Below are 26,115 nucleotides of genomic sequence, written 5' to 3' on the forward strand. Positions count from 1 at the left end.
GAAAAGCCATGAAGGGTCCAGCATGAAGACTGAGCAGCCCAGTTTTCAGACATCCCCTACTGCATGTTTAAACAAATGTTCATTTCACTTCCCTTTTCCTTTAGAAGGCTGAACTAGCACTATTCAGCGCTGAAAACTGCGGCTGAAGCGCCAATCCACCCAGGCGTCTGCTTTTGTATACACAGTGTCACCTGGCCTCGTGGCCTGTGGCTGCTTTTGCTCTGTAACAGTCAGCTGGGTAGTTGCAATAACATTATATGGCCCATAAACTCAACGATACTGACTCAACGATATTGACCTTGGAGGAAACGTTTACCCCCCACTCCCCAGGCCAGTGGGAGGAGACTGGGTTTTAGAGAAACAGCGGCTCCCGTGTTTATCAAGTGTGAGGCGTTGAGTGGGAAGTAAAGGTCCGGAACCAGCCTCCCCACCCATCCAGTGAGGATGGTATTCCCAGCCTCAGGGGCCCGGGGTGAGCATTTGGCAATAGAAAATGAATAAAGTGTCCTGGCATTGTGGCTCGTTCTTCCTGTTTTTCTTTCATTTCATAAATGGAGGCGAAGATAAAAATATCATTTGGGAGCAAGAAGAGGACTCGGAAGTGTTCTGCTTCAGCCTGGGAGCTCTTCGAAGTACTGATTTCTGCTCCCCCTCCTAGAAATTCTGATTTGGTAGATCTAAAGAAGGATGAAAGCATCTAGCTTTTGTTTGCAGTCTCTTGGCTAACTGATGAGCTGTCTGATGCGGGAGACAGTGATCTAGCCCACCAGACCCTCTGCGGAGGCGGGGGCAGGGGGCCAGTCAGCAAGCACGAAGCCATTGCAGCCTCCAAGGCCCCTGGTCCCAGGTGCAAGGCTGTCACCGTGGCTCAGAGAGAAGGGACAGACTAGCTTCTGCTCATTCCCCCCATTGGAGCAAGGAGGCACAGCAGATGAACGTAATGCCTGCAGACCATTGATTCAGACTCCTGGCGGTCTGTCCTTTCTGCAGTTTTCTTGAGGCCTTAATGACAGAACGCTGAGGACATAGGATGTAGGGGACTGTGGCCTTATCACGGAGCATCATTCTTCTGCCTGTTACTCCGGAGTACATGTCCTGGGAGGTTGTGAAGATGGGAGGCAGGTCTAAGATGACCCCAAAACGGTCATGCACCATGAGTGGTCTCTTCAAGGTACAAACCTGACTTCCCTACTTCTCACCTTAAGAACATACAATGGCTTCTGGTTCCCATCTGGGTAAAGACACCTCCCCACCCTTCCACTGCTCTGGAACTAGGCTACCCAGATATTCACACTGCTTAGGAACGATATGACCCTGGGCGCATTACTTAATCTCTCTGTGACTCAGTTTCTTCATATGTGAAATGTAGGTCATAACACATTCTTCTTTAGGTTGTTATGAAGGTTGAAGAGTTCATATATGTAAAGCCCTTAAAAATAGCACCTGGTACAGAGTAAGCACCCAGTGGTACTAACTATTATCATATCTCACACCATTCTTCCTCTCACTCCCTGGTCTCCCGTACCTGGGACATACCAGTCTCTCTCCCACCCCAGGACCTATGCACACGCTATTCCCTATCCCTCTCTGGAATGACTCCACTCCCATGTCAGTCTTCACCTACCCGCTCCAATTCACCTTGTAGGTCTCAGCCCAAATGTCACTTCCTCAGAGAATTTTTCCTGACTGTCAAAGCTATCCAGACACCCCTTTTTACATAATGTTATGGCCCTTCTTACTACAGCTTTAATTGGACATTTATTTGTAGGTTTAGTTGATTACCATCTTTCACCCTCATAAGACTAGAGCTTCCTAAGGTCAGGGGTGGTATTTATGACCTCAACCACTACATCCTCAGCTTCTGCCATAGTACTTGGCCTATTCTAGTTTCTGTTATTTACAAATGCTAAATTCTGGTGTCAGTTGGAATTCACATCAGCTAAGAGTAACTGAGGCCTGGTTACTATTTTTAAACACACAAAGGTTTATTCTATTACATAAAATAATCCCAGAGAGAGGCAGGTTGACATTGTAAGGATGCCAGAGGCCTGCAAATGCCAGGATTACCTGAAAGGCAGCAGCCAGAGAAGAACAGGTATGACTGCTCTGTGAAACCATCAGACACCCGGACTCCTCCTCCTTTTGCTCTCCCATGCACGGCCTCCCTTCTCATATTACCTCACGGTCCAAAGTGACCACTGAAATTCCAATCGTTGCACCCATGTCTTAAGCAGCAAAAAGGGCTTGAGAGAAGGGAGAAAAGTACTCTCTTCTAGAACTCTTACACAACCTTCCACCTATATCTGTTTGGCCAGAACGTGCATGACTCAAATTAAGGTTTTGTTACTGAAGAGGGAGAGAACCAAAGTTTGGGTGGGTCCACTAGCTGGCTCTGCTCTAGACAGTGATTAGGTGTCGTATTCCAGAGGATGATGCACTGGATATCTGATATAAAAGATACTGTGCTGAGAGACTCTGAAGGGGGCACTGCCTTCCCAGAGGAAGAATGGATGGTGTCTGACCCACTGGAAGTAAACAGCTGTAAATGGATGAGACTTGACAGCAAAGACATGTTGGCATGAGTAGAAATCAAACCTTTATTATCGCAGGTGTTTTAATGGGTTCCACCATCTTCTTCCTGGACCTTACCCCATCTCTCATCCTCACATCATCACCAACCCTCCCTTAAAGATGAAGCCAGAGAGAGATATGCAACAGTTGAGTGAGGGGAGAAGGTTTGGGGATGGAGAAGTAATTTTCTGTATGCTGCTTGATATCAGAACAACCTTTCTGCATTTTGGCCCCACCATGTTAAAAAAGAAAAAGAAAAAAAAATCAAATCTGTTGAAGCAAAGTGTCCCGTTTCATTTCAGGTGGGGAACCAGCCTTGGTAACAGGGTTGCAGTGAGATTCCAGGAGCCACTTAGAATATAAACCATCCAGCTCCTGAGTGACCCATGGCCATCTTGGTCAGTCAGCCAATCACCCAGGGAACTGCAACAACTCAGAGTAAATAGACCAAAAAAAAAAAAAAAAAAGGAAACGAAGAAGGCAAGCAAGCAAACATTGAGAAGAGAGACCTCAGAGCTGGCTGGGTAGTCATGAAACAAACAGCCATTGAAGCTGTTCAAACAAATATCTTTAATCTGTTTGTGACACCTGTCGCCTAGGCACGGAGAAGGTCCCAGAAGGTCAGAGCCCTTCAAGTCTCAGTAGGAACTCTCCTTTCACACACACCCTCTCCCAGGGCATTGCAAAGCTGGGCATAAATCATTGTCTTTTCTGTTTACAGTCACCATTATCAGGAAAATTCCATTTTAATGAATTTCGTCAGCATTCCAAATTGTTTTTTGTTTGTTTGTTTGTTTGTTTTGGTAATAGAGGTTGGTACTAATGAGTTTGTTGCTAGAAATCACTCTCCTGATCTTCTAAATCTGGACACGAGATTGAAGAGCAGGTGTCTTTCTACAGTGAGCATCCATTGCCAAGGCTGGACTCCATCCTGCTCCTCGCAAGTGCTTCCCTGCGACCCCGGAAGGGGCAGGGTGGGCCTGCCTAGTCCAAAGGGTGGGCTTTTGCTGTGGACACAGGAGGACCTGTCCTCTTCCTCCAACACCTAAAAATTTTCAGGTAGCCACATTTAGTGGAGAACAGAGTTCTTGGCAAGAAGTCGTGTGGGCACCCAAGAGTGGCTTTAGTTCTCTCCCAGCTACACAAACTCTTCTCTCCTATTTGCTGATCTAAACAGGTGACACTTTTTCAATTTTATCTAAAATCCCCCTGCCTTCCCTCAACCCAGTTTCTTCCCCCAGCCCATCCAATATAGAAATTCCAGAGCCATCACTGGTTTTAACTACAACTTGGCCTTAGACTTGACCTTGATTTTTCATGCCTGGTGTCCTCCTGTGTGTAGTGAAGGGACTGGACTAAACAACCTCTAATCCCCCTCCCCACCCTAACAGCCTACATGGTCACTGAGGTCCCGTGTGCTATTAGTGTGCAAGCATCATGGACACACTTACCTGACCCATGGCCCAAGTGGCTTCTAGTCGTAAGTTATGGTTGACCTATCAATTTCCCCTGAGGGACCATATAAACTGGCAGTTAGGACAATCTTATCTGCTGAGGTCCCTGCCTGAGCCAGTGTGGGCACCACAGGTTCTCTAGAGAGTTAGACAGGCATTCTGCTATGCTGTCATTCACCTCACCCCACCCAACCCCCCGTTGTCCACAAGCTCTCAAAAGCTCCAGAGGTGGCAGAACACACCTGAATGAATTACCTTTTTGCCTGTCTTTCCAGGGCCCATCTGGGGAGTTCTCCTAACAACGCCTCTCTAGTAATTATAAGCCCTTAATTTATACTTTCTTATTTGATCCTCACAATGAGCACACAAGATGGAAAAACGAAAGCCCTCTTATGAGTGTGACCCTTTCTGATGGGAGCGAGGGGACTTTAAGAGCCACTGGCTAAGAGTCCTATGAGGCAGGACAGGGGTGAAAGAGGGTCAGCCTTCAGGAGCTGGGAGCCGCGGCAGCTCTGGGCCAAGACTCACAGCCAAACCTGCACTCAGACCTCATGGAACATCTGTAGAAACTGCTTGCCAGTAAGGACACTAAGTGTCGGAGAGGAGAAAGGTTTCCCAGAAGCTCACACCAGTCAGTGCCAAAAAATTTAAAAAAAACTGGAACTCTGTTCTCTCTGACTTCTAGTCCAAGGGAATTTGGGTTTTGTTAGTGTGCAGCACCAGTAAGGGTCAATGCCAAGGCCTCTGGGCTCTATGGGAAGGAATTGAGAGCCAAACCCATGGAGCTCAGACCCACATGTCCCAAGGGAACAACCACTCCCTCAGAAGGCCAGAGAGGAAGGCTGGACAGAGAACTCGGGAAATGAAAGGTGGTGGGCTGTGGCCAGTCGGATGATGTGCCTCGGCCCCTCTCCGCAAGCCCCTGTCCTGCCAACCCCTGCCGTCTCCACATGCCTCCTTCTCCCTTGCGAAGGTGCTTTATCCCGTGCAGCCCCCACATTCACAGCCCGTGTGCCCTGTCCTCTGACAACACCCCGCTAGATCCTGGCATCACAGTAGCTCTGTAGTGGGCCTCTAATGATTGTCAGAAATGAGATTTGCAAAAACAGCAGTGAAACAGGATGCTGAGTGCAGGGAGAAGCCTGGGGGGAGCATGGGACAGGGAGAGGTTGAATCGGGCTCCTCTTCCCAGGAAAGCAGGGTCTTGGGGTCTGGTGCAGGGAGACCATTCATTCCAGCAAACCCTAAGAGGATCTGCTGTGTAGTTGGCCAAAGATCAGGGCCCCTTCACCGGTCTGTGACATCACGTTTCAGCAACAGCCACGCTTAAATGTCTCAGTGGAATTCACGCATGGGAACTGGGGGAATGAACGCTACTGCTCTTGTTTGTGTTTTTCCCGGGAAATACTATTTAAGTTGTAAACTGAGCTCTTCTGTTTGAGATGACAGCTGCTAAGCTGACGCCTCGGCCTCATTGGCCTTTTGCCATGTGAGTCCCTCTGGGCACCTGACCACGGATCCAGGCAGTCGCGCCCATGGCTTAGGCCACTGAAGTGTGTGTTGCTCTGGGCCCCGGGGCGTAAGCTAGGCGCTGGGCCTCCGAGAAGACACTGCATGGCCTCTGGGCATGTGAATTACAAAAATGTCCTTCCTTCACTAGGAGAAAATGGACACTCTGAGAAATCACTCTGAGAGAGATTAAGGAGCTGAAAAAGCAGGAAGAGCAAGTGGGGGAGAGAAGAGGTATGTTCTGTGTAGAGAACTCCCTGGGAAGAGGAAAAGTCCTAATTCAGGCAGCAAGGTCTCCAGCTCTGACAGTGCGAACTGAGGAAGCCCAACATCACCAGCAGGACAGGTCACCGGGTGGTCTGTAAACATAGGTCCGAGGAATGTTTACTTTCTGGAAAGCATGTTTGTCTCTCCTGGGCTCTGGCTCTATTGGGGAGATCTGGTCCCAGCATCTTCCATATGTTCCCTTGGAGGCTAGCATTCCCTCTGGGGACTGTCATCAACAAAGACCACAGGACCCTGTTGTTCCTCACTCAATCCTCTATCCTTGTTTTCCCATCAACATCTGCAAGGAGCAAACTCAGAGGCCAACATCTTCTTGCTTACTAGAGGGGGACATTAAGACAGTGAGTAAGTGGTCCCCACAATGCTATGTTGGGCCAGGCCAGTCAGGGATTCCAAAGAATAGAAGATGCATTACTTGCTTCTTCCTGAGAAGCATCTTATAAAATGTTAGAAGTGATTATAAACAAGCCATTTCTTTTTAGGTCACCAGACCTTTGTATCTGCTGTTACCTCCTTTGAGAAAGTATGTGACATAGAACTCTGTATAGATGTACACACCAACTCATCCTTCAGGGTCACATTTAAATACCACCTCCACTGGGAAACTTCCCTGGCCTCCGTGCCCAGGCCAGAATGGCCTCCTGGCCACTCCCTATCCCCTGCACATTGTGACTTTCCTGCAGCACACAGCACATTTCATCTCACTACAAGACAGGTGTAAGCCTCTCCCTCTAGACCGACTCCTTCACAGCAGGAAGATAGAGCCCTTCCCTGATACATCAAAGGAGATCACATGTTTATTGAACGAATGAATTAAAAAAGCAATTTTAAAAAAGGCGTGAATATACAGATTTATACATGTAGAACCACACCCATTGTTGGCAGTAGGTCTGAGAGTCCTGGAGAGTGCCATGATAGAAAAGCAAAGCAAAAGGTAGGGGAGATGGGTGGCGGGGGGAAGCAATGCAGAGACTCCGTAGCCGGACTGCCAAGTTCAAACCTAGCCCCACCACTTGCTGGATGAGTTACTTGACCTCTCTGAGTCTGTTTCCTCATTTGGAAATTGGGGGTCATGACAGCAACCTGCCTCAAAGAGTTGGTGAAAGGTAAAATGGGTTCATACATAGAAAACATATAGAATGCAACCAGGTACTTCTCAAATACTCAGTACGTTAGCTAGGTGTTTTTCTAAGGGAACAGAGGTAGGAGAGAGGCGTTCCCTTTATCCCCTCCGTATTCTTTGAATGCTTACACCAAATAATTCAACAATAAAGCAAACAAACAAAAAAATAAGTTCAGAACTTCTGCTTTCAGCCATATGGCAGACTAGATATCCTGATTGACGATCATGAAATTAACAAATTCTGGATACGATACTACACACGCATGCAAACTTTGTAAATGCATTCATTTTCTTGCAAGAAAATCAGGAATACTAATGTCAAAATTTAAATGAGGGCAGAAATTCTAATTATTGGACAGTGTAGTGAAGCTAGATTTTGTCTGGAGGGTATTTGATCTCGACTTTGACTCACAAGGTAAGGTACAGGAATAAGATTCAAAGCCTAAGACCTTCCTGCCATGGGTTGTCCAACAGGGTAAGTTTTCTTAAAGTTGAGAAGCAAAGAGCTACTGCCTCAGTATAAAAAGAGACCTACCCTTCCAGGGCCATAAGGAAAATTGCTCATCTCTCACCTTAGTACAGAGTAAACAGAAAAAATATATATATTCTGAAAGTTTGCAGCAGAAGAGGAGCACACACATGGGTATGCAGGCCAAATTCATATCAGTTGATTGATCTAAAAAAAAAAAAAATCTCACACAGAAATCTAGTTCACAGTGGTCCCAGTCTGGAAGCGTTCCCAGGTTCTTGGCAGAAACTATTGCAAATCTCGGAAGGAACCTACCTTCCACCCAGACATCAGTGAATTCTGACAGATAAAGTTCAAAGTAAATCAGCAGGATGCAGTCAAAATGAAACAGATAATGAAACAGATCAATGTAAGTGAGAACCTGCTGAAGCAGACCCAAGGAGACTTCAGCTATTGGAGTTATTAGAGACAGAATATAAACTATGGGTGTTATGTATACAGAAATAAAAAAGCTATAAACAAGAAGTTTGAAAATATGGGGACCAAGTGAAAAATATAAAGAATGACCAAGCATGTTGAAAAATAAGCAAATCAAAATTATAAAAATGAAAAATAGTAAGAGTTGAAATGTAAGTTAAGAGGCAGGTCTAACGGTAGATTAGATTTGCTGGAGACATTCCATGAACTGGAAGACTGATCCAAACTCAGTATCCAGAATGTAGCACAAAAACACAAAAAGATAGATTTAAGAGAAAAAACTAAGTTGTCTAAGTTAGTAAATAAGTGGTCTCTCTGTTTCTTTTTAATGTTTTACCCAATTTAGATACAGTGAAATTATAGTCCACCCCAGTTTCACACCAGTCCATTCTCAGAGAGAATACAGATTATTTACTAAAAAATACAGATCCATCAAAAGACTTTTCCTACAAGTAAAAATAGTCTTAAGAGCAATTCAAGAATTCCACAATTAAATTATGCACACCTTAAAGCTTTCATCATTTACTTTGTGCAGTACCTCTCTTGTCTTTATAGGGATAAATTTCTATGATTTTTTTGTTTACCAGATTTGTATTCAAAAATTACAATTTTCTAAAAGCTTCAGAAGATCGTATTTTAGGATGCTCCATTAAAAAGATTTGCATTAAAGGGGCACCTGGGTGGCTCAGGTAGTTAAGCTTCTGACTTTGGCTCAGGTCATGATGTCAGGGTCTTGGGATCGAGCCCCACGTCAGGCTCCGCATTCGGCAGGGAGTCTGCTTGTCTCTCTGCCCCTCCCCTTGCTCATGCTTCCTCTCTCTCAAATAAATAAATAAAATCTTTTAAAAAGATATTTGCATTAAAGATATTCAACTAAACAAAATGCAACCAAGACTTAGAAGACTCAGGTGCAAAAAGTTTAGTGCTATCCTGTAAAAACACTTCCAAAATCCTATTACAATATACTTTCGTATTCAACATCAACTTTACTACCAAAATAGAAGAAAACTAGTTTAGTTACTCTGCACCTACAAAAATTTTTGTAAATTTCAACGACTTCAGCTTCTATTTTATAATTGGTAAAATACCAGAGCTTTTTTGGCAAGTTATATGTCTCTTAATCTATTCCAAGTATATCTCTGTTCCATAGGTTCCTTAATTTAGTAAGGACATTATTTTTATCACATTGTATTCATATTAATATCAAAACAAAACAATTTATCTTCACTGTTGAAGTTTGAAATGAATTCATAATAATATTCACAATGCCAATTTTTTTCTACTCCCCAAAACTTTGATTCCATGAATTAGGTTATGAAAGAATTGAGCCATTATTGATACTACCTGATTTCCTATTTGAAAAATCTGATGACAGTGATATGAAAATAGAATCACTTAGCTGCTTGCCAAGTTCCTCTGCTAACCGAGACAAGATTCTCCTAGTATCACTTGAACTTTTGCATATGCACGAGAAAATTTTGAACTGAAAATTAGTGAAATTAATTTAGAACGGTCATTTAATCTAAATGAAAAGTCGTGCTTCACAACGTAATGGGCAAACACACTATTTTCACTGTATATGTCAACAGCTTTGGACACATGTGGCTTAAACTAACTACTAATTGTTTTAATGTGGATGCTGCTCCTTCTTCATCCGATCGGTTTCCTCTGGTTTTCACATGCTCAGCGGCAACACTGAGGCTCCATAGAAGGTAAATGTCTGCAATCCCTTTGTGCAGGTCACACATTCATCACTGATTTTAATGAAAAGCAGAAATCAGACCTGCAATTTTTCATTAAACATATACTTTTGGGGGCGCCTGGGTGGCTCAGTGGATTAAGCCGCTGCCTTCGGCTCAGGTGGTGATCTCAGGGTCCTGGGATCAAGCCCCGCATCTGCCTCAGCATCCCTGTTGAGCGGAGAGCCCACTTCCCCCTCTCTCTCTGCCTGACTCTCTGCCTACTTGTGATCTCTCTCTCTGTCAAATAAATAAATAAAATCTTAAAAAAAAAACCCAATATATACTTTTGTTTGCTTATAACTCATTGCTGTCAAAGAAGATTTTTAACTAAGAAAGCACTATCATCAGCCAATCAGTCAATAAAATAAATAGTTGTGGATTCGCATGTACAATAAAAGGCAAAAGCACAGTAACAAGGGTGTCCAAATTACTCTAGACAGTAGAATTGCTCAGCCTCCCTTCTGCTCATGTTATTTGATAGTTTTCCAGGCTTCACATCAACCCTGCCACCCATGCTCTGGTGACCTGGGCATTACAAGGCTGCAGGCAGAGGACACAGCATAACTGACTGTTTATCAGGTGGTTGCCAGGACCAGCAGCACTGAACCATAGTCCCATCGCTCTCTAAGTCCAAGCACACTTTATTTCATCAGTGATTGTCCTGCCTGATGCACTTGAGTGGGCAATATAATCAGGGCTCGGACTGGGTGGGGCAAGTGAGGCATTCACCTTGGTGCAAAATGTAAGGTGGCACAAATAATTCAGCAATTAAAATTTTTTTAAGATTTTTTTTTTTATTTGACAGATAGAGATCTTAAGTAGGCAGAGAGGCAGGCAGAGAGAGAGGGGGAAGGAGGCTCCCTGCTGAGCAGAGATCCCGATGTGGGCCTTGATTCTAGGACCCTGGGATCATGACCTGAGCTGAAGGCAGAGGCTTTAACCCACTGATCCACCCAGGTGCCCCAGCAATTAAAATGTTAAAAATAATCTAACGCAATATTTTAAAATAGAAAAAATTAATGCAAAAAATCTATGCTAAGCAGAATATCAAAATTTTCAATAAAGACAGGGTCCAACTTTGCATTGTACAACCCTAACTGTGAGTGCCTTGCTCACGAGATCCCGCCCTTATCTGGTGAATAAAGGAGGACTGTAGGAGAAGAGAGGCTGCCCTGGAGGACAAGAAGAAGGAGGTGGGAACGTGCCATTCTCTGAACTCCCTCTAACCCAATCCTTCTGTCCCTGTTGCCCCTGCTTTAAGTTTTCATGCAAATCCGACCCCACCTCTGCAGGCAAAAGCCTTCAGAATATTGCACTTGGTTTGGATCTTTACTATTTTTCCCCCATAGTTTATTTCAGGCCTTAGTCATGGGTACTTTGATGGCAGCCCTGCCTGGAGACTCTATAATCTGAAATCACCTTTGAACCACATGGATCCTTTGATCACACATGGGGCAGGACAGCTCGGACATCAGTCAGCTACATCTCTCCTTCGATTAACTCTAAATTGTCCCAGGCTCTCAGTTCCATCTGTCTTTGCGTCTATTTCTTAATGATTTTATTGCCTGTGCCATTGTTGTCAGCTGGTTCTTTTTAAATTGAATCCGATAGTGCTGTGAATCTATGGTGGGCTTAGAGGCCATTCTTAGAATTGTGTGTAACATAGTGGTGAGGACTCAAGGGGCTTTGCCATTAAGAAAAATGTTTTGGTAGTATGTGAGCTTCAGGTCACCTCTGTTGGCTGCTCAAAGGCCTCTTTGGTTATAGTTGTGTGATGCTTGAGCTTAGTTGAATGGACAAAGTTATTGGTCAAGTGATATGGCTAAGTGAGGATTTTGATGATTAAAGAAATGTCTTCAAAGAGAACCCCAACTGATGCCCCAACAGGTGTTCTTTAAGCTAGAATGGGGTGGGGAGTAGGAAGTGAAAGGATGGAGCAACCTCTTGTTCAGAGGAAGAGCTGGAGGGGTGAGATCATGAAGCAAGACTGAATTCTCTACATGGTGATCAGTGTGGAAGTCAGTTAACAAACACTTATTGAGAATTTATGTAAGGGTTTAATGTGAGGAGATGGAAAATTCTGAAGACCCAGGTCCAGTGAAGTCCTTCCTGAGGGACCCGGATGTCTGTATGACAGAAAACACTGAGCAATAATTATTCCTACATCCTAGTCTCACACATGTTCAGACTGGGAAGAATGAAGGTGTAGTAAGTATGTAGGTCTCCTACTGCATGTATTTTAATTCAACAACCGTTTATGGAACCCCTGCTATGTACTGACAGACTTCATATTCATTTATTCAATTAAGCTTTCATTGAGTTTTTACTCTGTCCTTGGCACTGAGGGAAGCCAAGCTTGAGTAAGTCACAGCAACTGCCACCTGCAAAGAATCTGTCCAGGTTGAATTAAGACAAAGTAGACAGGCAAATAAACCGAAATGGGGTCCACACAAGGTTAGAGATCTTCAGCAGGAAAGGCAGGGCACTGAAACCCAGTCACAGGACATGATAAATGCACCAAAACATGAAAATAAGTAGGAGCCCACCAGAAGGAGATTAAGGAGTAAAAACATCATGGCTTAGTGACCACTGTACTCAGACCAGGGGCTAGATTCTGGGGATTCTGGGGTCACGGATGGCTGCTGATCGCTTCACTAACTCCTTGTGGGCTATAAGATTTATCCACCCAATGAGTTTCAGAGTCCTCCATCTGCGAAAGCTGAAGAGTGTTTCTGAAGAGTACACTGTGTCCTCCTATGGTTCTAATTCCTCCTGCTCTTCCCTTCTTATCAACTAGACCAGGGATCAACAAACTGTGGGCCCCAGCCAAGCCCAGTCCCCACCAGTTTTGTAAATTGTCTTATCGGCACACAATCACACTCAACAGTTGCCTTGTCCGCTTTCACACTACAAAGGCAAAGTTGAGTAGTTATGACAGAAACTCTGTGAGCCACAAAACTTTGAATATTTCCCATCTGGCCCTTTACAGAAAAAGTTCTCTGACCTTTGAGCAAGGCTATAGCAGCTATGCTCTCAGCTGTCACTATTCCTCATCATTTGAACCTGGATGTAGCCCCTTGAGGGAAACCACCCTGGGAGGAAGTGAGTGGAGATGAGGGAGGGCAGGGACAGGAACTGGAGGCAGAGCCTGGGAGGTGAGATCCTCGGCAGAGGAAAGACATCCTCTCTGCAGGTGACTTAGGGCTGGTATAAGAGGACATTATGAGGATACTGGGGCCTATCAAAAGACTGGAATTCTTTTTCACAATAAGATTGTTTCACTGTGCCTTTAAAAAAAATGTGTAGCCTTATTCTTTGCCAGATTTCAGAGACTCTATGGAGAGTTCTTTTTATAAAGCACGATCGTGCAAGAGGAAGATCGCGCCTCAGGTGTTTGAGCTGGAGGGCCACATACAATTCAAATCAAAGCGGACGACTGCAGCAACCTGAGGTAGAGAACATAATCCACATCCCACACAGTCCCCTGGACCCCTGTCTCTAGCAGCCTGATGATTAATGCGTAAACCAGGAAGGTATTTCATTGACTGCCTTCTGGTCTCTTGAGCACAGTGCAGTCAATAAATATTTACTGAATGCATTTTCCTAAGGCTTGCAGCACTTGCTCCATGATAAGTCATAACTGAATAAGCAAGAATTGTTCAGGGCTGTTACAAATAAATATATAAATGTATGTTAATAGAATCCAAGCTAGGAATGGTCAGCAGGAAAGAAAATATGCATCTGTCTAGGACAGGGCATGCTTCTTGGTGTGAATAAGAAAGAAGCATGTCACGTAAGCTCCAGAAGTGAGGATTGCCAAAGAAGGAAGGGAGAAAGGTAAAAAAGAAGAAAGGCATAGAGAGAGATTTATAAATGGCTCTATTTTGAACAAATGAAAATACATACTTTTTTTTTAGGGCCAAGCTTTTGTATTCTCTCTGGCTTTATGTGGGTATCATTTTCATCTGTCACTGAAATGGCTCCTCTGCTCAAGAAATGGCAGAGTTAACTGAAATGGGCTCCCAAATTGTAATTTTTGCTATAAAGGTAAAATATGGCTATCTGCAGCCCATTTGAAGCTATAGTACCAATATGCCGATGCAGTTCCCCCTTAAGCCCCAGTCACATTAGATTCTGAATGGCGTATCGCCAAGTGGGGCACAGGCACGGGAGTTAAGGTACGTTTATTTAAGACTGAATGCTTATCCTGAGTTAAAAGCAAATTAAAATCTTGCATTTGAGATATTAAAAGGGGACAATGTAATTAGCCCATTCTCCTCTGTGCAGTCTCGTCATGCTCCTGTAGAGCCTGAGAATGCACAACTACAGTGAAAGCAGAAGCCTGGATGGTGCTGGAAAGGAAAGGCATCTGCATAGCTAGGTGTCCAGCTTTGTAGGGGAAAGATCTTGCCTCTGGGAAGTGATCCAGTAAGCCAGCCTACAATTAATGCAAACATCATTAATGACCATCCAGGTCCAGCCCTTCACCAGATTGGAAAGGACACTAGTGACTACACAGTTCACCTCCATTGGCTCTGCTTCTGGGTTCCCTGTCCACAGCCACTCCACGACGGAATAGGGAACCAGTGCTTCATTGGCTTTAGGCAGCAAAAAAGAGGCAGATCCAGGAAGGAAATCAATACATCTCAGGGTTCTTTTCAGGAGACCACCCCAAGGGTGGAAGGTCATCAGGTCTACGGCGTAGCGGACCTCCCTTGGAAGCAGCTATGGCCCCTTGGGGTAATCTAAAGAAGACACACAGACTTGATTCACGGCATTTTGAGAGTTGTCTTTGCCACTCTGGTGCTGGCTTTGCCCCGTCTGATGCTCTAGACAACAACTGAATGATAGGTTTTATGGCCACCAACTCAACCGAGGAAACTTGCCAGAAGATTTATGGCTTACCGCTCACCCTCACCAAAATATCTGTTCCAAGTCTCTTCTGAATTCCACTCTCTCCTGAATTCTAGACCACCTGTCCATTTTTCCAAAAGAGAGAGAAGGAAAAGATTCTGTGGGGTTTCTTCCTGAAGGTTATCACTTCTGATCATGTATCTGAAGGCTGATCTGACTTACCTAGGCTTACCTTGAGAAGCAAGCCTAGATGGCTAGGAAGAAAATGCGGAGAAAAGTGTTTTAAAGTTTAGAATTATAAAACATCACTCAAAGAAGGCTTCACGAAAACTGAGCCAAAAAGCTCCTGGACGGGGAGTCAGATCTAATCACAGCACAGGGAAGAGAGGAAGGCTTTGAACGCTTCCTGCCCTTAAAGCAGGGTGCCCAGCAGACTTGTCCCAAAACCAGCTAAGCCCACCTCTTCAAGCACCTCCAACAGGCCCCCTGCCATTCCAAGACTTGATTTCCGCTGCTGCCTCCTAGGGCTCTAAGGTGTTTATCGGATTACCACTTGAAGTCACATATCCCACTGTTGTGTTTTGTGGTTGCTTATTTATGCACCTGCTCTCCCCAGAGATATGAGGAGCTTGGAGCCGAGAAGGAAAAGCTGTGTTCTGTGTGCAGCAGGTGCCTGGTGCGAATTTGTAGTGCACATGCTGAACAAAATTGCTTTACTTGTAAAGCAATTTACAAGTAAATTGTAACCGTGGTCCCAGTTCTGGCCTACAGATCCTAGGAGTCCAAAGGGTGTAGAAAAAGAATTATGCGGGATTATGTGCAGCCAGCTGACAGCTGGGCTGCTATTTGTTTGCTCTTTTCCCAAGATTCCATTGGCCATTCTGTCCCATAGAAGCCAGAAATACCTGCATATCAGAGAACCAAATGTAAGGTTTTATCCAATAATATTTAAACCCCAAAGGCCGTGTGAGACATAATTTCTGCTTTGATAAAGAATGCATATTTTAAGGGATGGATCCATAACTTTACAAGAAAAAATAAGCAAAGCAAGATGCCTTTTAAAATGGAGGATGCAGAATTGATGTGATTATAATTGATAGCAAATGCTGATTGGAATATTTATTATTCCTAAGATCTCTTCTACATTTCAGAGGCGGCACAAATTCAAACATGTGGACACATTCACTCGGGGCTCCATTCCAGATGAGAGGACATGGGGGAGTGGCTCCAAGTCCTGAGGCATCATTCACGTTGCTTCCCCCTTCCTATGAATGAGGTTTCACCCCCCACCCCAGACTTTAATATACCCAAGTGTGTCTGTCTCAGCAGGAAGAGACTGTCTTTCTCCCCATGAGGCATGCATTGTTAGCCACACACTGACTTCTAGATGTTCAAAGAACAGATGAAGATTTCACCAGGAGCTGGTGTTTTCTGTTAGGCTACTCCTTTCTCATATTTCATTACCCCTCAAATTGTAGAGGCTGACATAAGATTGCTAGCCTTTTAAATTGCCACATAAGAACTTTAAAAAGCCAATATTTTTATCAACAGTACTCCTTAATCCAAGAAGGATAAAGATAGTCTTTATATTGAATAAATTGACAACATTGTTCTTGTCCTTCTAATTCTACCTTATGCCTCTGATCTATATTTGCTTATCATGTCCCCAGCATGAGCATCCTAATAATGAAAATGTCTCTCTTATAATGTTGCTAGATGGGTTCTAGATATTTGAAAACCTGGTTGTCTTTTCTTACGGATTTTAGGGTTTTATGTCCTAAGAGTCATAAAATTTAAGGATAGAATATGCAAAAGTGATCAGAAAATAGTCATAAAAGTCATCAGAAGTTAAATGTTCCCCTGGAATTTTTCTTTGGTAGGCACAATGCTAATCCCCAATGCAAATTTTGGTGACCAAATCACAAATTTGTCCTTTCTTCTCTGTTCCAGGTACATGGCCATCATCCATCCCCTCCAGCCCCGGCTCTCAGCCACGGCCACCAAGGTGGTCATCTGTGTCATCTGGGTCCTGGCTCTTCTACTGGCCTTCCCCCAGGGCTACTACTCAACCACAGAGACCATGCCCAACAGAGTTGTGTGCATGATTGAATGGCCCAAACATCCCGACAAGATCTACGAGAAAGTGTGAGTAGGGATGATTCCGGTGACGCCTTCTTTGTCTTTTCTTATTCTTTCTTTCCATGTTCTTTTGTTGGTTACAATTTAGTGTCTATCTATAAGCATTTCTCATAACCAGTCTGATGTTAGGCTGATGGGTCCATCATTATCAAGGGACTCTTTGTGTCCCAACTACTACTCTGGACTTTGAGTGAAAATTTAAAAATATGCAAGACCTGGATCTTGTTATAGCCTGCCATCCAAGCGTTCTTCCATATCCTCCTGCGGGTTACCGCGACTCTACCCCACCAGTGTCTGCATTGCTTTGCCTGGGAGTTTGTTTCTCCAGAACGCTGCTCTGCCCTCTTGTTCGGCATGCCAGAAGGTGGGGGAATTATCCTTGCTCCCAGCAGCTCTCAACAGCAGATAGCAGCTGGAGTCTGAACACCAGCTCCCTCAGCACACAGGTGGGATGTCTCTGAGGTGTGTGTTTTACACTGCGTCCAAGGTTTTGTCTTGGGGTGAAGCTCCAGTCACCCCCGCTGACACACCCTTCTCTGTACCACTGCCCTCCTCCCTACTGGCATTTCTTTCTCCTTCTAATGAAGTCACTTGCGCTTGAATCTTTATCTCAGGGTATGCCTGTGGGGGAAGCCAAGCCACAGCACCTATCTTCCAGGGTTTTCTAGGTGGAGAAATAAGATACACATTCAGAATGGATGGGAAGGGGGCGCCTGGGTAGCTCAGTGGGTTAAGCCTCTGCCTTCAGCTCAGGTCATGATCTCAGGGTCCTGGGATCGAGTCCCACATCGGGCTCTCTGCTCAGCGGGGAGCCTGCTTCCTCCTCTCTCTCTGTCTGCCTCTCTGCCTACTTGTGATCTCTGTCTGTCAAATAAATAAATAAAATCTTTAAAAAAAAATGGATGGGAAGGCAAGGCCAGTACAATGAGACCTTAAGAGTTACAGGTTTCCCTACAAGGCAGGCCTGCTTTTATCTTCAGGGGCCTGACTGATCGCATTAAAGGGATTTCAAAGAAATCCTGGCAATTTTCTCCAGGACTTCTCCTAGAGGCGACATCGAAATGGCTTATTCTTTGTTTTGTTCTGCTCAGGTGAGTGGCAATGTGACATTTCTATCACTGTCCGTTTCCTGGGCTCAGAGCACATTGGTCTGAGGGTCCTTTGACAGTTCTCTGTAATTCTCCAATCTCGGGTTTATTATGTGAATCATAAGAGAACACTGGCGTTAATAATCAGATGATCTATGTTTTAATAACAAGATTGCCATTACTACTTCTATGACTCCGGGCAAGGATCACAGTCCCCCCTCATTGTTAAATTGAAAGTGATAAGCTCTGCTTCCCATAAACAACTGCTGTGACGTGCAAACGAGATAATATATCCTCCTCTTGTAAGCTATTAAATGCCATACAAAAGGTAAGATACTGTTATCGAACCAAATTCATCAGATAGCGGTAGAATCATTATAGGCCTTTAAACTCATTAGGTGGTAACTTGAGACACTACCTGTTAACCCCCAAGATCTGAGGGTCTGAAAGCCTGCTGCAGAGAGTTCCGCGGAGCATGGAAATGGGGCTTGCCAGAAAGCAATACATAAAGCCCAGGCTTTGCTCCCAGACACAGGCAGTGGGATTTAATCGATCAAGCAGTGGGGGGATTAATGCTCAGCCTAGAAGGAGACATTGAAAATTATTCTTCCAAATGAAACTCAAGCCTGAGTAGGGTCTCAGCGGGAGAAAGAACAGAGCTTTCCAAGCTGTACAGGGCCCGTGAACGTGTTCAAGCCAGAAGGTTCCCTCAGAAGGGAAAAATGAAAGCCCCTGAATTAAAGCCCATTCTGTAAGCTGCTTAGAAACTGCCTTTGACTCGGTTCACATGATTTTTTTCCAAGTCTGCTCACCTTCCTACAGTTTTGTTTCAAAATACAGTCCGTTTATCTTCCAGCAAATTCCAAGTTTAACATGGAAACGAAGGTATTTACACAGATCCCTGGAGTCTTGCCCAAGAAATAGTAGTTTTTAAAGTTTTACTCTGAAACATTTTGCTGTCTTATGCTTGTTAATGATGAAGAAAGCCCTTTGAGACTCAATACAGTACGCTGATTGTCTTCTTTCCTTGCAATGAGAATTTAGAGTAGCTGTACTAGAAGCATGCTTAGGTTTGCCATCATTGTTTATTTCATGATTTTTTGAACTCCTTCCTTCTTTTTATTTGTTCATTTTTAAAATTTTATTATTTTTATTAAATTTTTAATTTTAATTCTGGTATAGTTAACATACCGTCGTATATTAATTTCAGGTGTACAATAGAGTGATGCCACCGTTCTGTCCACTACTCAGTGCTCACCATGCTAAGGGCTCACTTATTTCACTCATCTCCCCACCTTCCTTCCCTCTGGTAACCATCATTTTGTTTGCTATAGTTAAGAGTCTGTTTCTTGGTTTGTCTCTCTCTTTTTCCCTTTGCTCATTTGTTTTGTTTCTTAAATTCCACACGTGAGTGAAGACGAATGGATAAAGAAGATATGAGATACACACACACAAACACACACACACATGTAGGAGTTTTATTTGGCCATAAAAAAGAAGGAAATCTTGCCATTTGCAACAACATGATTGGAGTCAAGAGTGTAATGCTAAGCGAAATAAGTCAATCAGAGAAAGGCAATACCATATGTTTATTTCATGATTTTAATCTTAAAAAGTGAGTCTGGAGAACAGCTTCTGATTTTATCTACTCAAGATGCATAAAATGTTTATGGATACAGTAGTAAGTTGAAAGAATCTGTATTTGTCATCCACATATGATGTCTGTGAAGCAAACGTAAGTCGAGTGCGTAGTAAGCTTTATGTAAGCCTATTTCCTTTTTGTCAGTATCCTTCATAATGCCTTATGATATACTTTTAGAGAATTTAAGTTTTACTAGCTCTAACCTAAGTACTTCTGCTTCTGCTGGGACTGATTGCCATTGTCTTCTGCTGGGACTGATTGCCATTTCCACAGCAGACAATAATCCCAAATTTGAAACAAGAAGGAAACTTTCTTTAAGGCAGTATAATAATTAGGTTAGGAACATGGGGTCTGGAGTTAAATGAAGGCTCAACTCCCAGCCAAATCACTGTCTAGTTGAGTCATCATGGTCAAGTTATTTAAGCCTCTAAGCTGAATGGAACATTCCACATAGAGGTATCGAGAAAAGGTAAATAAGGCACATTCTTAGCCCAGTGCCAAGCACATGGGAAGAGTCCGGCGCATCATTCATAGATCTGGGTGCATGGGTAGATGACTGGCAGCAGACAGTGTGGTGGGCAAATGCTTAGGCCCAATTTGCCTGATGAATAATTTGTGCCAGCTAATTATATAAAAAGGTTTTGTGAAAAATCTTAGATTGCTGCATTTGCCTTTTGGCTACATGCTGAACCCCCAGCCCTGATCATTCATCATTCAGGCTCTTTATTAATACATGGATTAAATTAAGCACTATTAAAGAAAGGCAATCCAATAAAAGAACAGGCAAAAGTTTTGCATATGCACTTCGCAAAAGGAAATGTCCAAATGACCAGTTAATATGTGAGGAGGCACACAACTTTATTCATCACCAGTGAAATACAAATGACCATAATGACATCTTTCTGCCTACCCATTAGACTGGCAAATATTAAGAAGCCTGACTCGACCAAGCATTTAAAACTTTTGGTGAAATTAGGAAACAATGAGAACCTTTGTCGACTGCTAGAAGAAGCATACATCAATAAAACCATATTGGAAAACATTTTGTAGTATCCAGAAAAGCAGAAGCTATCCACACACTATCACCCCACATTTTTGCCCAAGGGTAACTGCCCTAGAAAAATGCATGCACATATGCACCCAAACACAGCTAGAGTATGGTTCATATCAGCATTGTTCTTAATGCCCCAAACTGGAGGTATTCCAGATGTCCATCATCAGTAGGATGGGTAAAAAACTGTGGCACAAGCATGTAACAGAATACTATGTAATTAACACAACGAACAAAATGTAGCTCCATGCAACATGGCTGGTTCTTACAAAGTCTTAAAACAAATTGAGGAAAATGGAAGTACATCTTTAAGAACACATCAGTAGGTGGTCGAACTATAAATGCACACAAAGTAGTAGTCACCATGAAAGTGAAGACGTGATTCTCTCTCATGGGAAGGAAAGGGGTGTGGCCAAGAAGAGACACTTAGAGATGCTTTTGAGGGGCTGACAATATTATATTTCCTGAGCTCTGTGGTAGTAGCATGAGTGCTTGCTTAAAAACCATTCATAATACCAGGTGATTTTGCTCATCCATTTTTTCTGGAATGTATGCTTCATATTTTTTAACTGTAAATTAAATGCTATTCAAAGGATTTTGCTTTTACAAGCTTTCAAGAAACTGCTTTCCTTGGGATAACCCCAGAAGTTCGTTCCTTAAGAATTACCTTCTGAGAGGCGCCTGGGTGGCTCAGTGGGTTGGGCCGCTGCCTTCGGCTCGGGTCATGATCTCAGGGTCCTGGGATCGAGTCCCGCATCGGGCTCTCTGCTCAGCGGGGAGCCTGCTTCCCTCTCTCTCTCTCTGCCTGCCTCTCTACTTGTGATCTCTCTCTGTCAAATCAATAAATAAAATATTAAAAAAAAAAGAATTACCTTCTGAGGCATGGAGCTTTGCCTAGCATGATATTATTCATAAGTTTTTACCTTTGAATAAGCCAAAGCATGGATGGACCCCACTGCATTCTCATGCTTACTTAACCTCGTGCATTTTGCCTTGCTGACTCCTACATTTCAGCCCACCTGGAATTTGCCCAACTGGTCTAAGAGCAAATGGGACAAATGCTGTCCCTGGAAGGAGTGGCAAACGTTGAGTAGAGCATAAGGCCCAGACAGTTTCCACAACCCCCACCCCTTACTTCTATATTCATAAGCATGTACCTCTGGGCAATAAAATGCTACCGACAGACATGATCAGTTTCCTAGAAAATCATTTCAAACTTTATTTTGCATTTTTAAAAATGAGAAAATTTTGAAGTATACTGAAAATTCCTACAATTTCTTTAATCATCTGTATGCTCATCTTTCATGAAAGGCTCTAACATTTTGATGAATATTTTTCCAGTCTCTTACTCCCTCTCTAGGGAAATACTGTTCTTAGTTTGTTTTGAAGTGTCTTACAGGCACACAAGTCAACACAAATACAGATTGCTTCCCTCTCTGTAACACAAAATGTAGCTCATATTTATGCATATCACTCTGTATCTTATTTTTAAAAGTTAATGTATCTTAGAGATATCTCCGTATCAGTTCATGAAGAGCATCTCTATTCTTTGTCTCAGCTACACAGTACTCCAGGCTACAAATGTACAATGTTATTTAGCCAATCACACTTTGGGTGGACTTTGGATTATCTCCAGCCTTTTGCTATTCCAGAGCACAGCCATGGATAACCTTCACATATATCATGCAAGGCTATCTATAGCAAAAAATTTCCAAAAATGAAATTGCTGAGTCAAAGACATATAACATTTTAATTTTGATATTTGCCCTCCATATGGAATGGTGCTAATTTACATTCTGAACCAGCAGTGTATGAAAGTCCCGGTTCCTCTACAGCCTTCCCAACAGAGTAGTGTATTGTCAAGCTTTGAGATTTTTGCCCATTACAGTTAAAATTTGCATTTCTCTTTTTACAAGTAGGGTTGAATATCTTTTCATAATAGGAGTAATTTGTATATAAATCTTACCATCTGTTAATTTCATTTACCATGTCATGAATGATTTCCTATGTCATTAAACATGTTTCTACAACCTGTTATGAATATTTACATATACACATACACATATGTTTATATGTGTGCATAAATAATAATTTGGGGGGCACTTGGGTGGCTCAGTCAGTTGAGTGTCCGGCTCTTGATTTCTGCTCAGGTCATGGTCTCAGGGTCATGAGATCCAGTTCTGTGTCAGGCTCCTCACTCAGCGGGGAGTCTGCTTGAGATTCTTTCCCTCTCCCTCTGCTCCTATACTCTCTCTGTCTCTCAAATAAATAAGTAGATCTTTCAAAAATGAATGATAGGTGCTCAGTTAAAGCCTCTGCCTTCGGCTCGGGTCATGATCCCAGAGTCCTGGGATTGAACCCCGCGTCGGGCTCTCTGCTCAGCGGGGAGCCTGCTTCCTCCTCTCTCTCTGCCTGCTTCTCTGCCTACTTGTGATCTCCGTCTGTCAGATAAATAAATAAAATCTTTTAAAAAATGAATGATAATTCTGTTAATGAATCTGTTCTTTGAAAATTGATTACTCCAATGAGTTCTTTCAGCTGACTTAAGATAAGACACTAAGCTTTAAAACAAGCTGCTTCTAGCTCCATCCCCAGATCCCTCCGGGGACTACTTCAGTGTCCTCTGCCATCCCCTGCTTATGTTTACAGCGCACGGTTAGAGAAAATATCCTAATGTTGTAATAGTCATGAAAGTGAAGACGTAGGCTCGTTATTAATGTAATAATATCATCATCTGTAATTGAATGCTGCCACCATGTGCAAGCTGGCTTGGCTTTGGTTGCTCTGGTGAACTGTGACACTGCCCAGGAAGTCCTATGAGAAGAGAATGGATGGACTGGTTTCATGGGTGACCCAAAGGGACTCCTCCTGGCAGAGAAAAATGCAAGGGAAAGGATGAAGTATAAAAAAGAAATACATCGACCTCCCTGTTCTACTAAAATGAGGAGGAATGTTCCGTAGCTTTCAAAGTTAATCAGAGCCAAGCCCACTCTTGAGGATGCTGTACAAGTTGTCAGGTTGCAGTGGTCCCAGAAGTTTCCACAGCAATACCCCCGAGGACAAGTAAGATGAATGAGTCCATACTTCTTCATCAGAGGGCCTACCACCAGGGCCAAGAAAAAGTCTGTAATGAGGATGAAAAATGAGAAAGACATCCAAATGAATGAGATTTAGACAGTGGGGGAGTTCCGTTTTCCTGAATCATTTATTAACATTGGTCATATATCATTTTCTATTAATTAGACCTCCATGTACCTAACTTTGCAGTAGAACTGTGGCAAGAAGTAAGATATGCCTATTTTGAATTCCAAATATTACCAATAGTACTGGGAGAGGAGGCAATGCAAGAAAATAACATCATTCGTGACTTTAATTACCTGGAAATTTCATGGACGTGAACTTGAGTGTATATATTAACTCTAATATAATTCTCTATAAATACTAGTTGTAAGAAAGACTATAAAAATGTGCTGGGTTTTTTTTTTTTGCAGCATTTCATCTTTTATACATTACAGCCCATCATCAGAAGTTAGCTGAAATTTTTATATTGATACATATTTTTTTCTCTCATTAATAATAATGAAAATTGAAAATCAACTAACTGAAAGCATATGAGGAGAAAAGGGAGTATCAGAAAATGTACCTGAAGCATTACTTCTCAAATTTTCCACCTTCTTGATTATTTCACAAATAAATGAAGGAAAAGAAATGTGAATCCTTTGCCAAGCTGCTCCAGGCCTTGGCCAAAGGGGTGTCAGTGTATTTGCGTTTCCAGGACTGATTGTTTATGCTAGCTGTTATGATTAATCTCCTCCCCTGACACCTGCTACATTTATAGATACAGCCCAGGGCCCCTGGTATTGTCTCATCTGTTGATGAAAAGCAGTTAAGCCAAGAATGAAAAGTACATCGACACTTCAGGGAAAGATGGTTGCATAAAAACAATCCCTTAACCTTGACTCCCAGAAAGAAATTAAGAGTGAGCAAAGGAGGAGGAGGAGGAAACTTTAAAAAAAATAAAGAAAGAAAGAAAAGAAAAAAGAAAGGAAAAGCCTACATTAATACAGAAACTAGGAAGGTTGCCATACAAATGCCAGAAATTTCACTCCGTTTCTGGTAGATACTGTGCAGACAGAGCCAAGGAAGAGGCAGCCACCACCAAGGACTATCATGGGCAAGACATAAAAGAGCAGCCCTTAATTTGGAGGGGACAGTGTAAGCCTGAGGAAGATGGGACCCCGTAGTTTGATATTCCTTTGAACTGCCACAATCAGCTTCCAGAGACAGCTGCTCTTAGACTGGGCACAAGGCGCACCCAGGCTAGACAGCATAATTGATAGTAAGATAAAAATGGATGATTTCCTACAAAACTGTAAATATCAAATTGGTGCAGCTTGAGGGGAAAGGAATGAAAATACTGTTCAACAACAACATTTATGAAAGGCACCGGGATCAAAATTTGTGCAGAGAAATTCTTTCAAACACCCTATAAGCTCTCCTAGAGTTCAAAACCATATGGAGTACTTGCTGAGTTATATACACACTTGGCACAATATGATTGTGAAAAACTAACAAAGAGAACTCCAGAACCCTTCAGGCCAATACCATTTATAAACATATATAAATGTTTATAATATAAATCCTAATTAAAAGTCACTAAAAAAGTCAAAATGATATTAAAATAGCAATGGTTTGTTTTTGAGCATGACTTTTTCCAGCAAATAAGGTTAGTAAGTTATCAAGAAATCTGTTGTATTTCTTTTAATTAATTGGTCAAAGGAAAGCATCATTATTTGTTTCAACAAATGTCAAGATAAATTTATTAAAATATAGTATTTATTAAAGGAAAAAGTAGCTTTTATCAGCAATAATCCTTGAGAAAATAAATGTATAAGATCTCCTTTACAGCAGAAACAAAATTAAAACACTTTGAATAGTTAAGAAATAAGAGCTATATGAAGAAAATTAAAACATTGTGCTATTTTAGGGGTGCCCGGGTGGCTCAGTCAGTTAAGCATCTGCCTTCAGCTTGGGTCATTATCCCAGGGTCCCAGGATCGAGTCCTGCATCAGGCTCCCTACTTCTCCCTCTCCCACTCCCCCTGCTTGTGTTCCCTCTCTATCAAATAAATTCTCTCTCTCTATCAAATAAATAAATAAAATCTTTTTTAAAAAATCATGCTATTAGACTTTACTGAATAGCATAAGAGAATATTTGAGAAACATTTCACCTGATTCAAATGCTGGAAATATCTAAGAGCATATAGGAAACAGTTTCCTTTCTATCTCTTCTTTCCCATTTGTAAATTGGCCATTTGTAAAGCAGCATTATTCACAGGAGTCAAAATGTGTAAACACCCTTCTATCTTTACATGATTTCATAAAGCTATCAGTTCTCCACAAACTTCCCACAAGTATGTTTAGGTAACCGATAAAGCAAGTCATTTAAAAAGGATAAATAGATAAAAATAGTTCAAGAAAAGATGGAACAAGAAGAATTAATTTTGATATCAGCAAAATACTGAAAAACAATGATAAGAAGTGACTCGCTCTTCCAGATATGAAAATATCATTTCTGGGGATAGAATTAATTTTAAAAAAAAAAGGAAATCACACACCCACACACACACACAGAAACCCAAGACTATAAAATGTTGTATTTAGTGTATGCTACAGATGGCATGTCAAAATCTGTAAATTTGGAGGGGAACC

General features: G+C 42.5%; 1 protein-coding gene across 4 annotated transcripts in view; it reads left to right on the forward strand.

The window, feature by feature from the left end:
• Positions 1-26,115, forward strand: part of TACR1 (tachykinin receptor 1) — a 171,637-nt gene that overhangs the window by 84,315 nt on the left and 61,207 nt on the right. For all 4 annotated transcript variants that reach the window (XM_032880699.1, XM_032880698.1, XM_032880697.1 and 1 more), the window contains one exon: positions 16,435-16,629. In XM_032880699.1, the coding sequence (XP_032736590.1) occupies positions 16,435-16,629 (195 nt within the window). The remainder of the gene's footprint in view (positions 1-16,434; positions 16,630-26,115) is intronic.

This window comes from Lontra canadensis, unplaced genomic scaffold (genome assembly GCF_010015895.1).
Source record: "Lontra canadensis isolate GAN:19392208 unplaced genomic scaffold, GSC_riverotter_1.0 scaffold71, whole genome shotgun sequence".
NCBI classification, from domain to species: Eukaryota; Metazoa; Chordata; class Mammalia; order Carnivora; family Mustelidae; genus Lontra; species Lontra canadensis.